Genomic DNA, 16,347 nt, shown 5'->3' on the forward strand with positions numbered 1-16,347 from the left:
CAGAGCCCAAAGCTGCCGAGCCCTGTGGAAGGCACACACACTGCAGGGTTTATGGGACAGCATTTACTGCCAAGCCCAGGAGAGCAGAGTGGGGCAATGCCAGAGGCAGGGTGGCATCTTCCCCTCCCTGGCACTGCCCTGGGATCCTTTCCCCCTCTGGTGCCACCACAGGACCTCTCTCTTCTGGTACTGGAGGGGACTTTTCCCACTGTGGATTTTTAGGGTGTAAAAATCCCACTTTTCCTGCTGTAGGATTTTTATCCCTCCTGGATATTTCCCCCAGTGCTGCCATGGGATTTTCCCCACCCCAAAATCATTATGGGACATTTCCCCTGCTGCTGCCATGGGGTTTTCCCCACCCCAAAATAATTTTGGGACATTTCCTCTGGTGCTGCCATGGGGTTTGTCCCACCCCAACACCATTATGGGACATTTCCCCTGGTGCTGCCATGGAATTTTCTCCACCCCAAAATCATTATGGGATATTTCCCCTGGTGCTGCCATGGGATTTTCCCCACCTTTCCCACCCCAAAATCATTATGGGATATTTCCCCTGCTGCTGCCATGGGATTTTCCCACCCCAAAACATTATGGGACATTTCCCCTGGTGCTGCCATGGGATTTTCCCCACATTTCCCACCCCAACACCTTTATGGGACATTTCCCCTGGTGCTGCCATGGGATTTTCTCCACCCCAAAACATTATGGGACATTTCCCCTGGTTCTGCATGGGGTTTTCCCCACCCCAACACCACTTTGGGACGTTTCCCCTGCCAGTACCAGCACGGGACCTTTCCCACTGCGGCTCCTGGCCCGGAGCTGCTCAGATGATGCCAGCCGGAGCGAAGACAGGGGTGACACAAAGTGTCTCTGCCATCTCCCAGCCGCAGGACAGGGGCGTGCAGAGGCTCTCACGGTCCTCTTCTGCCGGGGGTGGCTTTCCCTGGAAGAGCTGGATGGCTTTCCTGCGAGGGGAGACACCCGAGGGGGAGCCGGGGGAAGGAGCAGCCCCTTGAGAACGGGGTGGGGACACTCCAGGGCTCTCCTGTCCCCTGGAATGGCAGCCAGGGCTGAGCTGGCTCCCTTTTCTCCGGTGAAACACCGCCTCGAGTTTGACAATATATTCAAAAATAGCATTTTTCCCTCTGGGCAAAATGGTTCTGGCACTCAGATCTCCCTGTCTCCTTTAAGCAAGCCCCAGGGGGAGGAGAAGTGACCCCCGTGGGACCCCCGGGTGCTGTCCCTTACCAGGCCAGGCGGGACATGGCGCAGGTGACGCGTGCCCGGGGAGCAGGGGTGGGCAGGGCCGGGGCGGGCAGGCTGTAGGCGCCCATGTCCCCGAAGAGCAGCCAGTCCCCCACGCGCAGCCGGGGCAGCCGCAGCCCCTCGGCGATGCCGTCCTCGCCGGGCCCCCGCAGGCTGCTGCTGTGCCACGGCTGCTCGGGGCAGGCTCTCTGCAGCAGAAGCACAGCACGGGCGTTACAACGCACTAAATACTTTAGTTACTTGTTTTATTTGACATTCCCTCTGGTTGAGGTGCGTTAAAAGTCTCTCTTCCCCAACCCTGCTGTCGAAGAAGAGATCAGGAGTCTTCGGCTCGTGCTCTCAAGGTTATTATTTTTTATCTAAAATATTTTCTGTCTGGCCTGCCTTCTGTCAGTCTGAGGCACACTGCCCTCCCACAGGGCTGGAGCTGTCTTTTATGCTATAAACGATGTATTTGATATTTGCAGTTATGTCCCAACACCCATCACCTGTGTCGGGCTGTGACTTTCTACCCTACACCAATCCCAAATGCCACCATCACCAAGAACATGGAGGCTGGGAAGAAGAAGAACAGGACAATGCCCAAATCCCTCCATTTTTCCCCCATAGTAAAATCCTTCAAAACTCCACCTTTCACCCTGTGACAGCCACTGTTATGCTATCTAAACTTTTGTGACCTTTAATTCTTCATCCGAAGGTGGTCATTTGGTGAGCTCAAAGCCCCAGGGGTCTTTGGCTGCAAGCCAGGGTCTCCAAACCCCCTGCCAGGGTCTCCAAACCCCCCTGGCTGGGGCTGGGATCACCCAGGACCATCAGGGGGACACCCTGGGCTCTGCCAATCGCAGATTTGTACCGAATATTCTTTGTATTGCCATGAAGAGTTTACATCACGTGGCTGGTTATCCCCCTGCCATGGGTCTGTCCCGTGTCCCAGGGCACAGCCCCCCCAAACTGAACCCCGGGACGCAGTGCAGGTCCCCGGGGGCAGGGAGCTGGCTGGCCCAGAGGGAGGGGCACGCCAGGCCAGGTGAGCCCTCACCTTGTGCAGCCGGGGCCGGGGGCAGGGGCTGTCGAACAGGAGGCAGCTGAAGGCCCCGTAGATGCCATCGCTGAGGTGATAGACCAGGCTCTTCTTGTCACACTCTTCCTCTGGAAGGGACGGGGGACAGGGCTCAGGGGGCTCAGGGACCCAGGGGACACCTTGGGGAACAGGGAGAAGGCTCAGGGGGGCTCAGGGGACCCATGAGAGATTGGGGAGAGGACTCAGGGGGCTCAGGGACACAGGGGACATGTTGGGGAACAGGGAGAGGGCTCAGGGGGGCTCAGGGACACAGGGGACACCTTGGGGAACAGGGAGAGGGCTCAGGGGGGCTCAGGGACACAGGGGACATGTTGGGGAACAGGGAGAGGGCTCAGGGGATTCAGGGGACCCATGAGAGATTGGGGAGAGGACTCAGGGGGCTCAGGGACACAGGGGACATGTTGGGGAGTGGGGAGAGGGCTCAGGGACACAGGGGACACATCAGAGAGTGGGGAGAGGGCTCAGGGGGCTCAGGGACCCAGGGAACATGTTGGGGAACAGGGAGAGGGCTCAGGGGGGCTCAGGGACACAGGGGACATGTTGGGGAACAGGGAGAGGGCTCAGGGGGCTCAGGGACCCAGGGGATACATTGGGGAGTGGGGAGAGGGCTCAGGGACCCAGGGGACCCAGGGGACACAGCCTGCTGTCACACCCACCGTCAGAGCCAGGCTGCTCCACGGGGATCTCCTCCAGGGCAGTGATGCTGACAGCCAAGGTGAAGGCAGAGGTGACGTAGTAACGCCCAGGCCTGGCAATAATGTCCACCCCACTGCCCTCGGGGAAGTACAAATCCAGGGCAGAGTTTATCCCAGCAGCAATCTGTGGGGGAAGGAAAAGAGCCTTCCTCTTGGTGAGGAGGGAGCTCTGCAGAGAGCCAGAGCCGGGGGGAGCTCCCAAGCTCATTGTCTGCCTGCTGGGGCAGGTGCTGCAGGTTTGAGGGCAGGTTCAGGGTACCTCTTCCAGCGGGGCTCTGGCGTCCTCGGTGGCAGGGAACCCCCCCCCGATGTCCAGGAGGTGCATGTGGTGTCCCAGCTCCGTGCCCATGTCACACACCAGCTGTGCCGTGGCCACGGCCTGGGGCCAGGCCTGGGGCTCCAGCCCACGGCTCCCCAGGTGGAAGCTGAGGGCACAGACCCCACCTCAGCGGGGTCTGAGCACCCCCAGAGCAGAGGGGACGCAGCGCTGGGGGTGTCACTCACACAGCTTCCCCCACAGAGCCTTTCCTAGGGTGCAACCTGCCCCAAATTGGCCCCAACAAGCCCAAATCCTGCCCTCAGCTCCCTCCCAGGGCAGAGCTCCCCAGAGCCCGGTGCAGAGGGGCTGGCACCCCTAGGGAGGAAGGCCAGGGCTGTACCTGATGCCCACAACCTCCACAGCCTGGTCCTTGGCTGTCTCCAGCAGCTGACGGCAGGATTGCAGCGTGCTCCCAAAGGCCATGCTCGGCTGGGCAGCAGGGACGGGGTCAGCAGAGATCCCCAGCAACATCCTGCACGGCAAGGGCACGCTGTGTGAGGGGTCTTGGAATGACAGGATTGTGAAAGGAAAAGCCTCTGAGGGCTGGAGAAGCCCTCAAAGGTCACTGAGTCCAAATATTAGCCCCAACTGTGAAGCCCAGCACTAAACCACGTCCCTGAGCACACACCCACAAGTGTTTTTAATGTTTTCAGAGATGTGATTCCACCCCTTCCCCAGGCAGCCTGGTCACCCCTTCAGTGATCAAATTTTTCCCTATATCCAATCCAAACTTCCCCTGGCACAGCTTGAGGCAGCTCCTCTTGTGCTACCACCTGGGGGAAGAGACCAACACCCACCTTGTACCCCCTCCTCTTGCCCCCCAGAGCCCCCTGCCCACGCCCTCCTCCAGTGGCACTGCCAGACACCCACCTGGCACGGGGGTGGCTCCTGGCCACCTTGCTCAGCTCCACCTCGTTGTCAAAGGCCATCAGCCTGACCCCGTGCGTGGCTGCGTGCCTGATGTGGGCCACCTGCTTGCAGGGGCTGCTGTAGAAGATCCTGTCTGCTGGGACCCCAATGCCCTGAACCCGGCTGATCTCTGCCTGCAGGGAGAAGGGGACAGTGCAGCAGGTCCCCCCAGAGCCGGGTGGGGAGCAGCCACCAGCTCTGGGTCTTGGCAGCTGGCAGGGCTGAGGAGGGCGAAGCGCCAGCGCTGCAGCCCGGGCTTTTCCAGGGAAAAGCTGCCAGAGCTCCAAGGGGTCACAGTGCACTTTGTCCTGGCATGGACAGGTTTAAAAACACCAGAGAAGGAGACAAGTGGGGCTAGCAGGCCTGGGGCTCACTCTTTGCCCTCTCTGCTTTTGCCCTTTCTCGTCCTATTTAATTACATGAAAGTAATTGATTTAATTTTGCCTCCTCCCTGGAAGTCGGGCTGCTGCAAATGACAAGCAGGAGGGAGCAAAAAGCTTCAGGCTCAGCCCCGAGGACACCGAGAATTGGACAGCAGTGGCAGTGACACCCCAGGGGTGTGCTGTGCCACCAGCCAGGACAGCAGCCCCGGGGACAGGAACGCCAGCCAAAGGGGACAGCACAGATGGGACAAGGAATTCTGGGCTGTGACAGCACAGGACACTCCTGCCCCTGCCAATGTCACCTAGAGCAGAGCCTTAGGCAAGGAGGGTGAGCTCTGCCACTCCCCCACAAACATCTCCCCTGGAGCTGTCCTCCCACGGCCCTACCTTGTTGGCACAGGCAAATCCTGCCCCCAGCTCTGCCAGCAGCCTGATCACCCCCTCGGTGCCGTTGCATTTGACTGGGAAATAGGGCTTCACCCGGGGCAAGGCCTTCAGGAAACGCAGGTGCTTCTTCACAATGTCCCCGAGGTCTGCCACGAAGAAGGCGTGCTGCTGGCTCTAGGAGACACTGCAGTGAGCAGCAGCTCCAGGAGAGCCTTTCCCAGAGGCAGCAGCAGCAGCAGCAGCAGAGCAGCAGCCCTCACCTCCTGGCACTGCTCCCCCAGGAGGTTCTCCAGGAGGTCTCTGGTGGTGAAGCCCTCCTCCACCAGCAGGAAATTGGATTCCTTCAAGTAGCCGTTCATGGTGTGGTGTTCTGGGTGTGGGGATGCCCCTTTAAAGCCTCCTGGAGCAGGGGATGGATTCTAAGGATGAGACACGCTGTGAAAAGGAAAGGAGTACTCAGAGGAAGGGTCCAGAAGCTCCATCAGCATGGACCAGCCATCCCAGAGCCCAGGGCAGAGCTCTGTGCTGCTCTGCTCCAAGCCAGCAGCTCAGCACCTTCCCTGGGGGAGGAGACACATTGCTCTGCAGTTCAGGGCTCTGTTTTGGCACACAGCAGCCTCGTCTCCACCAGCAGGCACCAGCACAGTCAACAACAAAGCCAACTGCACCACAAGGAGCAGAGATGCTTTTCCAGGCCAGGCCAGGCCCCTTCAGGCCCTGGAATGCAGCTGGATCTGCTGGTGCTGATCCCTGATGGATCCCACATAGCTGAGGGCTCCTGGACCCCGGGGAAAGCCCCAGGGCAAGGGAGACACAGCACAGGGCACTCACTGTCACCATCCAGCCCCAGATCCCTGCTGTGGCTGCAGTTCCACGGCTGTCCTGTGGCACAGGCTGCGGAACAAGGGGACAGTTGGAGTTTTCTGGCTCATCCTGGCAGAGCTTTAGCTGTGAGCTCACACCCTGAGCTTTAACAATCTCCTGCCCTGGATCCAGCCTGGCACATAACCCGGGCAGCCGATGAGCCAGCAGGGAACATTTCCACTCCAATAATGCAGGTCTAGCTCCAGGGCTCTTCCAGGAGCGTGGTCTCTGATTTGAAGTGAGCAGCAGGCAGAGGTTTCATTTCTCAGAGCTGCACACCCCCTCCTCCCCACAGAGACCTCCTGACAGCATTCCAGGGGCACTGGGAGAAAGACCACGAGCAGCAGGATGTTGTAATGCATCGAGCAAGCACCACCAGCCAATTCCAGAGACGGGAATGGGATGGAAAAACACATTTTGAAGCTCTTAGAGCTTCATAAGCAAGAAAGGAGAGCAACTCCTGCAGCTTTACCCTTCAGTCCCCATCACCAAACAGCAGCCAGCCCACCCTGGTCGGGCACAGAAGGGGTTAAACGGGTCACTCCTGTCACAGCTCGGACATGCCCTCCTTACCACGGCCCAGCTGTCCCTGCAGGTGCCCTGGGGTGCTGTCAGGGGGCTCCCCGAGGAACGCTGAGCTCCTGCAGCAGCCCCAGGGTCTGGGGTCTCTGGGGAGAAGCAGTGCAGGGCTTTAGAGAGGGAGAGGGGCACTGCCAGCACAATGCCCTCCACCGCCGTCCCTAAACGAGCCAGCACAGGCACGCCGCAGCTCCCTTCTCACTGTGCCAGGCCAAGCAGCTCCCCCAGAGCCCCCCAAAGCCTCCTTACCTCGGAAGGCATTTAAACAGGTGGTGCCATGGCTCTCCCAGGAGAAGGAACGGGCTGTTTGTCCTGCCCCGAGCCCCGCAGAGGATGGGGGGGCTCCGCGCCCCTTCCCTCCCAGCGCTGCCTCCCAACCGTGGCCATGGCAACCAAACCCAGCCACGCCATTGGCTGAGCCGCCTCCGAGCATCCTTCATCCCTTTTGGAGAAGGCTGCCCCTCCTCGCCCACCCTCCCCCGAGGCTGGGGCTGTCCCCTGCAGCCACCCCGGGCTCTCTCCGAGTCCCCGCAGCTCATCGCAGCCCGGCACGGGGACCCTCGGGGCGGAGAGCCCGAAATTCCTGGGGAAAGCTGCAGGCTTCCCGCAGATTCAGGGCTGAGCGGGGTTTGGCTGGCACGGCGCAGAGCGGGAGGTGCTGGGAAGGCGGCAGGGAGCGATCCTGCCCTTGCCCAGCTGCCGCTGGGCTCGGTGGGTGCCCCGAGGCAGACCCGTCGGTGCAGGTGCTCTGTGTGATCCCCGAGAGCTGGACCTTGGCTGCCACTGCTTCACCCCGCAAACAGGACGGGCTCAGCAGGGAATTTTTAACTTGTTAAATGTGCAGGTCTCTCTGGTGCTGCTGAGGAGCCAATATTGGCTGTGGGCTGTCCCCACTGAGGGGGCAGTGAGAAGGACCAGCTTGTCTGGGTTTCTCTGTTCAACACTGTGGTCTTGGCTTTGCCACAGACTCTCCTGGCAACCAGGGCCAGGGCAGCTCTGTCTGCTGTGAGATCCTGGCTGGTTTTGCTGTGCTCTGGCCCATCACCAGTGCTGGACTGTGCAGTGTGGGATGTGGGGGCCATGCAGAACGGCTGGGAGAACAGAGCTGCAGAGCCCTGCAGTGCCAGCCCCTCCTGGCTGTGCTGGGCAGTGCTGTGATGCACAGCCCGCGCAGAGCAGGGCACTGAGCCCATCCCACAGCTCAGAATCACAGCATCAATTAGGCTGAAAAGATCTCTGAGATCACAAAGTCCAGTTCTGACCAGACACCACTGTGTGAACTGGCCCACAGCACCAAGTGCCACATCCTGTCCTTCCTTAAACACTTCAAGGGTGGTGACTCCGCTCTCTGGGCAGTCTGTTCCAATGTCTAATCTTCCTGTGAAGAAATTCTTCCTAATATCCAACCTTGTCCCCTTGCGTGGCTTAACACTGTGTCCTCTTGCCCTGCCACAGGCTGCCTGGGAGGCAAGCCCTGCCCCGCCTGGCTCCAAACTCCTTCCAGGTAAATGCAGAGAGAAAAGGTCACCCCTGAACCTCCTTTTCTCCCCGCTCAGCTCCCTGAACCTCCTTTTCTCCTGGCTCAGCCCCCCAGCTCCCTGAACCTCCTTTTCTCCTGGCTCAGCCCCCAGCTCCCTGAACCTCCTTTTCTCCTGGCTCAGCCCTCAGCTCCCTGAACCTCCTTTTCTCCTGGCTCAGCCACCTCAAATCCCTGAACCTCCTTTTCTCCCCGCTCAGCTCCCTGAACCTCCTTTCCTCCCGGCTCAGCCCCCAGCTCCCCCAGCCGCTCCCATCAGACTGGTGCTCCAGCCTCCTCTGGCCGTGTCCCAGCAGCCCAGTGTCCTCCTGGGCGGGGTGACCCAGAGCCTCAGCAGGGCCAGGACTCGGGGACAGCGAGGGACAAGAGCGGCGACACCAGCGACACCCCGAGCCCCGCCCACACCGCATAGCCACGCCCACCCCCTCATAACCCCGCCCACTCTATGTTAAACAAGCGGTGCTGTTTGCATATTACCGCCCCTGATTTGCATGGCCCCGCCCCGCGGCGCTGGCCCCGCCCACGAGGCGCGGGCGGGCGCGCAGTCGGCGGCGGCCATGGCTCCGAGCGCGCAGGCGGGCCCGGGCCGCGGGCAGGCCCCGGCCGCGGGGATCCGCCACGGCATCCGCGCCGTGCTGCTGGGCCCGCCCGGCGCGGGCAAGGGCACGCAGGTGAGGGCGATGCGAGCGGCCGCGGGGCCGGCCCGCCCGGCTGTCCCGGCGCTCGGCGTGCAGCGGCGCGGGTGTCCGGCCTCGGGCGGCCCGTGAGGGAGCGCGGTGCGCGGTGCCGGTGCGGCCCCGGCTCGCCCTCCCGCGGCCGCTCGGCCGCGTCCCGCCTCCAGGGGCCCCCTTTGTCGCCGGTCCCTTTGTCCCGGAGCCGGCGAGGCTCCGTGCCGGGCCCTGCCACGTGCTGGCCGGTCAGCGACAAGGGGACGGGGCCCCGCCGGGCCGGGCATCCTCCGCCCGCCAGGCCGCGCTCAGCTCTGTCCTCTCCCGCAGGCCCCGAAGCTGGCCGAGACCTACTGCGTGTGCCACCTGGCTACCGGCGACATGCTGCGGGCCATGGTGGCCTCGGGCTCCGAGCTGGGCAAGCGGCTCAAGGAGACGATGGATTCGGGGAAGCTGGTGGGTCACGGGGAGCGGGCTGGGAGGGGACACGGGCTGGCAGCATCTGGAATGGGAGCAGACAAAATCCATCTCCTAATTAGAATTCTCTAATTAGTGTAGGAATGCAGATTGCAGGGTGAAGGTAGGGACGGGGTGGGGGCTTTCCTTTTGTCACCCTGCAGGAGAAGCATCCTATACAAACATCATTCCTCTTCAAAATTACTGTTTGCTTACCAGCAGCCTGTGGCCCTGGGTTGTTTTTATCTTTTAGGGGGTGCAGTCTGGCTGGTAATTTTCTGGCTGGTAATTTTCTGGCTGTAATTTTCTGGCTCCTGAACACTGAGGTCACAGTGTGTCCCTGGAGCTGCAGGATGTTACAGCCGTGCTTTGTGGCTCCTGTCTTTTCACTTGATACCTGAGCTCCAGGTATCACTTCAGAGGGTTCATCTACATCCCAGCTCTTGCAGAAGCTCGATTCACCTGTAACTGTGAGGTAAAAATGGGTGAAAATAGACCTAAAGATGTTGCTGTGGTAGTTAGAGCAGCTGCTGTGTAAGAGAGACACTTTGGATTCTCAAGGGACATGAGTTAGAATCTCTGACATTCATTTTCTGAGGGTCTCATTATCTCATCCTAACGACTGAAGTATCTCAGGGAAACTCGAGGGACCACAAATTGCAGTGACTTGCCCCAGTGTGGGGCAGATCTCAGCATCCCTGTGGCTGCCACGGGCTCGTAACACCCCGGGGAGGATCTGCAGGCCCCAGATGGGGAGAGCAGCCTTATCTCCCTTCTGCTCAGAGCTCATTGCAACACCGAGCCTGCAATTCCCAGCTGGTTATGAAAGATAGGGACGTTATCTGGCCAGGCTGGTGGTGTCTGCCACGTGTGTTTGTGTGTGGCAGGCAGCTCCACGGGCACATCCCGCAGCTCTCTGATAACTCAGCTGGGAGCACGCAGAATTTCAGCATGGCCTTTATGCTCAGGGCCTTTTTTTCTCCAAAGGGTGTGATCAGGAAGGCACAGAAGTGACTTGTTGTTTACTTCCCCTGCCTGCAGGGTTGTTGTCTGTGCGTTGTGACAGCCTGGTGCCCAATCCTGCTGGGTCCCAGCTGTGTGTGCTGGAGAAAGCAGCTCTGCTGAGGAGAGCTGCTCCCAAAGAAGCAGCTCTTGTTGGGGCTGCAGCATCTGTGAGTGCTGCAGTGTGGGAAAGGCACTAATCCCAGTGGAATGCTGAGAGTGTTAGATGGGGAAAAACTATCCAGTGAAGCCAGAGCTTGTCAGCAGCTCTTGGGCTTTTCCCTTCCTATGAGGTTTATGGGAGTCAATGAGCAACTCGCCTGCTCTGCCCTTCCTGCCCAGGCCTGCCTCCTGAGTTGGATGTGTAGGTGAAGGTACAAAGTAACAGGAAATCAAGCTTGTGTTGATACTTTGTATTGTGAATTGGTTAAAAAAAATAATAATCTGAGGAGTTGAGCTGTCAGCCTTCCTTGCAATACAGCAACCTTTGTAACAGTGAGGTTACAGTGCTGGTCCAAGTCCCTGCGGAGGCCGGGTGTCCCTGGAGTGAAATGTGGCATTGCCTATGCCCTGGTATTGCAGGGAGTGCTGCCCTGATGTGGGCAGGTCTGAACAGGCAGCCTGAGCGTTGACACGAATTATGGAATCACAGAATGTCCTGACACACAAGAATTAGAAGGGATGCACAACAGTTATTGAGCCCAACCCTTGGCCCTGCACAGGACAGCTCTAAAAATCCCACCCTGTCCAGATGGGCGGCAGCCGTGTGTAAATTCAGGGTGTCCTTCCTGACAGCATCCCTGTCTCATCTCTGCAGGTGAGTGATGAGATGGTGGTGGAGCTGATTGAGAACAACCTGGACTCCCCTCCCTGCAAGAACGGCTTCCTCCTGGACGGCTTCCCACGCACAGTGAAACAGGCAGAGATGGTATGGGAGCCCCTGCTCCAGCACCCCCTCCCTCAAAGCCAGGGCTCCCTGCTCCCCCAGCCCCTCTGAGGTGGCTGTTTGCTGTTGCAGCTGGATGAGCTCCTGGAGAAGAGGAGGGAGAAGCTCGACTCCGTCATCGAGTTCAGCATCCCCGACTCGTTGCTGATCCGGAGGATCACGGGACGGTAATCCCCCTCTCCCCGGGCCCAGTGCATGGCCTGGGATTTCCTAGTCCGTGGAAGAGCATCCTCATTTCAGATCCCAGGTTGTCCTTGTGGTGCTCAAGGCTGGCTCTGCTGCTGGTCTCTGTTTCTGCTCTGTGCCTGGGCCAGCCTTGAGCAGAGCACCTTCCTTGCCCTACAAATCAGGGACTTCTATAGGAAATCTCAGCTCACTCTGTAAGTCCCTCCTTCTCCAAAACTGTTATTGCTGCCTTACCCAGGACACTGAATGCATCTGGGCACCAGTAAACTTCCTCCAGGGTCAGGAGTGTGTTCTCTTGCACTGTTTTCCAGACCCCTTTCCCAACAGAGCAGGATGTAAAGCTCCCCTTCTCCATCTCCCAGCACAGCTGCTTTTCCAAACTGAAGAGGCCCTTGGTACAGAAATAACTGAAGAGAGTTTTCTTACAAGTGAAAGGCTCATGGGTTGCTGTGGCAGATGTTTCTGTGCTGATGAGTGGCAGGTTCAGGAGATCTTGTCCTGAGCAGCTGCTTTGCTGACACTTCTTTTCTGTCTCAGGCTGATTCACCCAGCGAGTGGCCGCTCGTACCACGAGGAGTTCAGACCCCCGAAAGAGCACATGAAGGACGATGTATGTGAGCTCCCAAGGCTGCAGCTTCCCTTGCTTTGGGTTTAGCTGATGCTTTGCAGTCTCTCCCTGGAAAAAACTCATTTCTTTCCTTCTCTTGTACCTTCTTGTCCTGGCTTTCTGGGGAGCCTGGGGAGCTGCTTGGGCAGCCTGAGCCGACGGCACTGCGGGGAGCGAGGCCTGGAGGGATGGATGGATTGGATGAAGGGCATGGCCAGTCTGCAGAGCTGGCCCAGGCTCTGCCAACCTCTGAACTTGTTGGACTCTGTCCACAGCTCAAGTTGCGGTGGGTTGTGACTGGTTTCCATCCTGGGGAGCAGCTGTAGCTGGTGCCTGGTCTCGAGGCTCCTTTTAGCAAGCAGAGTGGTGTGAGGGGAAAAAGACCACGGTGCTGAGCCCTTCTCTCTTCAGCGACTGCTCTGGGACTTGTTCTGGCTGCCCGGGTTTGCTCCATCTCCTCTGCAGCACCACCCTGGAGGAGGAGGGGAGAAGGGGGGAGCGTGGCAGGCTGCAGCTCGCTGGAGACTGTCCCCTTGCTTCTCCCAGGTCACCGGAGAGCCGCTGATCCGCCGCTCGGACGATAACGAAACGGCCCTGAAAACGCGCCTGAAGGCCTACCACAGCCAGACCTCCCCCCTGGTGTCCTACTACAGCAAGAGAGGGATCCATACGGCCGTGGATGCCTCCCAGTCCCCCGACGTGGTGTTTGCCAGCATCCTGGCAGCCTTCACGAAAGCAACATGTAAAGACCTGGTTATGTTCATTTAAAACTCCAGGATGGAGTTCTCCTTTTTTTTTTTTCCCTCTCTCTTTCTCTGTCTCTGTCTCTCTGGGGTCAAGGAGGTTGAAGAGCTGAGCAGAGTAGAAGGGGAAGGAATGAGGTGGTGCAGCCCAAGGCAGGGCTGTGCTAATTCTCTGATTTAATTAAACGAGCTGTTAACGGTCTCGATGTGGCTGTATGTGAACGTCAGTCTGCGTGTAGATGTTGGGAGTTCGGCCTCTAGAGGCCGCAGCGAGCCCAGGCTCCAGCTGCCCGAAATGGGCTCTGCACTCCTTTGGCTCAAAAAGCTTTTGTTTCATCCTAAAATGCTCCTGTCTGAAAGGAACTGTACTTCCAGCTCCTCCCAGCTACCCCACAGGGGCCTTGGAGAAGGCTGGGGATGTGGGGGAAGGATTTCCCAGGAGATGGGAAGCTGCAGGATGGAAACCTGGGTTGCTCTGTGTGTGGGAGCAGCCTGAGGGACAGCCTGGCTGCTGCTCGGGGCTGGGGGATGATGTGTTCTCCTTGTGTGTGTTTTATTCCCTGTGGGGTAGCAGGTTCCTGTTCTGATGGCATTTGGTGGGCAGAAAGAAGGTGGGGGGTTTCAACCTTTATTTATTTGTGGGATTTATAGCAAATTAGTGAGGTGCTTCTTTTTAATGTGCAATCTGTGGTCAGAGTCTGACAGTTACTCTGTGGCAGCTTGGGATGTCCTGAGGATAAGAAAAGGACTTGGGTTTTAATTCTTTACTCTTGCCTTGGTTTTGACCAAGGAGAGGAAGATGCGTTGAGCTTCTCCTGATCCCAAAGCCTAAATATAATAAAGCCTTATTGCAAAACAAATGATTTCTCAAGGCTCGAGAGACAGCGTTATTAACCACTGGCTCCATGTGCCCTTGAGCTAACGACCTTGAGCTCATGGAAATGTTCCTGTTTCTTGAGCAAACCCAGCAGCTCTGTCAGGCTGTGTTTGAGGACACTGTGTGTGCTCAGAGCCTTTCCAGGGCATTGTGCTGCTGTGTGGTGACACTGCAGGGCTGGCACTGACCTTTGGCCATGAGGGATTCCAGCCCTTCCTAGAGGACCCTGCTTGTAAATATGGATTGGCCCAGATGAAACTTTGTCCTTTGGCATTCCATGTGTGTTTACGGATTGAGTGTTACTGAGTATCCTCCTCTTTCTCTCTCTGGGGATGGCCCACTCCATCCTGTGCACTGAGCTGCTGTGAGCTCTGTGGCCAGAGCAGATGTTTAATCCTCAGGAATCCCTTGCTCTTTTCCTCGATAATTTCTCTTTTGCCTGACAATCCCCTCTCTGTCCTCACACATCCTTTCCAGGACAGAACCTCTTCCCATCCAGCAAACTGGAAACCAAAAGCAGTGGGCTTGCTGCTCTAGAAAGCACGTGACTGAGGAGAAAGGCTCTGGCAGTAAACAGGGCTGGTTTTGCCAGCAGCCTCTTGTCCCCTGGGACTCCCAGACAGCCCTTGCTCTGCCTCTGGGTTTCCTGGGGAAGGATAACCTGGAGCTGGTGTGCTGGGAGCTTGGGATAGCATTTAGGATAAGAGTGCTGTGCCCCAGGGAGTGGGAAAGTGTGTGGGTTACAGCTGCCCTGGCATCTTGGTGACTAAAGAAGTCGTGTGGAAGCAGCTTTTATTTTGAGAGCCAAAGGGAGAGCTGCAGCCCCCTACACTCTGGGAAGGGTTCCCAGCCAGTTGGCATCCCTGGATTTGGTCAAGGTTTTACTCTACAGCAAGAGCAAGATGTTCCCCCACTCTTCATTCCTTTCTTCCCTTGTGCTCTCTTCACATCCAGCTCACCAGCCTTTTTTTCTTCTTTTTTTTTTTTTTTTACCATAAACCATGCTTAATTTTGTTTGTTTGTTTTTCCCTAAATATTTTTTTTTCTCTCTGTTCCCATTTATTCCAGCTGAGTGACTCCATCAAGCAGATGAGACACCACCAAACGCTGCACACTGCTACATCACCCATTGCAGCCCTTCCCTGGGTGCAGGGAGGGCAGCTGGGAGGGGGGTATGATTGCTGGGAGGGGGGGAAGGAGGTGCTAAACAAGGGGTTGGGGGGCTGATTTGGTTGGGTTTTGGTTGGATTTCTTATTTGGCAGAATCATTGTGAAGAGGAGGCAGCCTTCTCCTTAGAAATCATGTTTGTGGAGGTAAAACAATTGTGGAGAGGGAAACATCTCTCAGTGATCAGCTGCAGGTCCTTGACCTGTTGGAGGGCAGGGCTAGGTGTTACTCCAGGCTTCTCCAGGACTTTCAGGGCTTGTCTCATGGGCTCTTGGTACTCTGGGGCCACTGAAAGGTTTGCTGTGATTTTTTTTCTAAAGTTGTTTCCTATCAGCGAGGACCAAAACGAACAAATGATTCATCGTGTGTGAAATGGAAAGGAAAAAGAGATGCCATGGTCTTTTCCTGGAAGTTCTGTTTTTCTTGTTCTGCTGCATTCCTAAACCCTGGCATAAAGACTTCTCAAGGATTCTCTGCTGCTGAACAGAGGGGCTGTGGCTCTGGTCCAAACCTGCCTTACTTGGGAATGGGGTGGCTTTTCTGTGATCATGACCAAGCTGGAATTCACACAATGCTGAAGAAATGCAAAAGAGACTTTTCTTAATTGCCTGCAAAAATAACACTTAATTGAGGGGTTTTTTTTGCATTTCTTTTTAGATCAAATGGTGCCTTGTCTAACCTCTGAATCAATAATAAAATAACCCCTTTACATTTGTATCTGGTGCTGTGTCCTCTTTGACCTGCAGACAGCGTGGAGGATGAGGAGGCAGATGACAGCATCAACTAACAATTGAGCTGGGTGGATCCTGGGGCCTGATCCTATCTCAAGGATGTTCTGTGCAGCTGGAAATGTGGCTTGTAATTCTTTTTATCTCTTCTCCTTGCTGAGTGTGTCCAATGCTTTAGATCACCATAGCAATGGTGGTTTTTTTGCTGGTTCTCTCTCCTGTTTCTTCCTGTGTGAGGCTGAAAGCACCGAGCCCCTGTGTATCCTCTCTGTCCAGAGCTCCTTGCAGCATTTCAACTGATGTAATCCCTTTTTTCCTCCTCCCTTTGACTCTCCAGTGTGTGGAGGAGCTGATGTTATTTCCTTCTCTCTTCCTGCAGCAACTGGAAGCCACATTATTGTGTCTTCTGTTTCTGCCTTTCATGCTTTGCTGCATCCTTTCCTCTCCCTGAATTCACAGGGAAAATCCTGTGCTAATGCAGGGAATGAGAGCATTTCCTGGCCTCTCTCTCTCCTGCCTCCACAGGGACTCTGACCCTCTGTTCCCCAGAGGAGGCTGTTCCTGATGGACTGATGGAGGTTTGTTGTTTATCCACGATTCTTGCAGCCCTGCATGTGTCCAGGCACAAGAAAAGGCTGAGCTGCTTGTGCCCATTTCCTGCAGAAATCATTGGTTTTTCAGCATAATTGGGCTCTCCTGCCCCTCTGCCATTCTGGCTCTGTGCTCAGGTGTTTTCATCACCTCTCTGAACCTCCCATTTCCATTCTTGTGCCTCTCTGGCCTTTGTGGTGTTCTTCCCCTGTCCCTTTTGATGGTGGATGTTAAACTGTGCTCTTCCTCCTTGTCTGGATTGTGTCCTCGGCTGTTGTTTTAAAAACCTGTTCTGCCTGCTCCTCCTGGCTTTCTGCTCTGTGGGATGGAGGAGTTTTGGCTCCTCTGAGCTGGG

At 57.1% G+C, this 16,347-nt stretch overlaps 2 protein-coding genes across 11 annotated transcripts; one reads left to right on the plus strand and one right to left on the minus strand.

Annotated features, from left to right (window-relative positions):
• Window positions 1-48: 48 nt before the first annotated feature.
• On the minus strand, window positions 49-6,873 carry AZIN2 (antizyme inhibitor 2). Of its 7 annotated transcripts, none has more exons than XM_064398338.1 (12): window positions 6,733-6,873; window positions 6,478-6,570; window positions 5,301-5,475; window positions 5,041-5,214; window positions 4,232-4,404; window positions 3,702-3,833; window positions 3,302-3,467; window positions 3,004-3,166; window positions 2,306-2,415; window positions 1,249-1,454; window positions 792-965; window positions 49-208 (listed from the first exon to the last, which is right to left on the minus strand). In XM_064398338.1, the coding sequence occupies exons 3-11, from the start codon at window positions 5,397-5,399 to the stop codon at window positions 824-826; spliced, it is 1,365 nt and encodes a 454-aa protein (XP_064254408.1). In that variant the 5' UTR covers window positions 5,400-5,475; window positions 6,478-6,570; window positions 6,733-6,873; the 3' UTR covers window positions 49-208; window positions 792-823. The 7 variants fall into 7 exon arrangements, 6 of the variants coding, with proteins under 6 accessions (XP_064254408.1, XP_064254407.1, XP_064254406.1 ...); XM_064398337.1 differs by having other exon boundaries at window positions 781-965; XR_010350453.1 differs by lacking the exon at window positions 1,249-1,454 and having other exon boundaries at window positions 6,377-6,570; window positions 6,733-6,788.
• A 1,658-nt stretch (window positions 6,874-8,531) lies between these two features.
• Window positions 8,532-15,390, plus strand: AK2 (adenylate kinase 2). 4 transcript variants are annotated; one of them, XM_064398223.1, is made up of 7 exons: window positions 8,532-8,691; window positions 9,019-9,144; window positions 10,964-11,074; window positions 11,165-11,259; window positions 11,816-11,888; window positions 12,014-12,171; window positions 12,432-12,597. In XM_064398223.1, the coding sequence occupies exons 1-7, from the start codon at window positions 8,578-8,580 to the stop codon at window positions 12,448-12,450; spliced, it is 696 nt and encodes a 231-aa protein (XP_064254293.1). In that variant the 5' UTR covers window positions 8,532-8,577; the 3' UTR covers window positions 12,451-12,597. The 4 variants fall into 4 exon arrangements, with proteins under 4 accessions (XP_064254293.1, XP_064254289.1, XP_064254292.1 ...); XM_064398221.1 differs by lacking the exon at window positions 12,014-12,171 and adding an exon at window positions 14,574-15,390 and having other exon boundaries at window positions 8,533-8,691; window positions 12,432-12,627; XM_064398219.1 differs by lacking the exon at window positions 12,014-12,171 and having other exon boundaries at window positions 12,432-13,488.
• Window positions 15,391-16,347: the final 957 nt, after the last annotated feature.

Source organism: Passer domesticus, chromosome 24, assembly GCF_036417665.1.
Source record: "Passer domesticus isolate bPasDom1 chromosome 24, bPasDom1.hap1, whole genome shotgun sequence".
NCBI lineage: Eukaryota > Metazoa > Chordata > Aves > Passeriformes > Passeridae > Passer > Passer domesticus.

Bases quoted from the DNA above. Each gene is read 5' to 3' on its own strand.
- AK2 (XM_064398219.1), top strand. From the start codon at position 8,578: ATGGCTCCGAGCGCGCAGGCGGGCCCGGGCCGCGGGCAGGCCCCGGCC. The intron at 8,692-9,018 runs GTGAGGGCGATG...CCTCTCCCGCAG, and splicing joins GCGCGGGCAAGGGCACGCAG to GCCCCGAAGCTGGCCGAGAC. The intron at 11,889-12,431 runs GTATGTGAGCTC...TGCTTCTCCCAG, and splicing joins AAGAGCACATGAAGGACGAT to GTCACCGGAGAGCCGCTGAT.
- AZIN2 (XM_064398338.1), bottom strand. From the start codon at position 5,399: ATGAACGGCTACTTGAAGGAATCCAATTTCCTGCTGGTGGAGGAGGGC. The intron at 3,468-3,701 runs GTACAGCCCTGG...CTGTGCCCTCAG, and splicing joins GTGGAGGTTGTGGGCATCAG to CTTCCACCTGGGGAGCCGTG. The intron at 2,416-3,003 runs GTGGGTGTGACA...CGTCCCTTCCAG, and splicing joins GGAGCAGCCTGGCTCTGACG to AGGAAGAGTGTGACAAGAAG.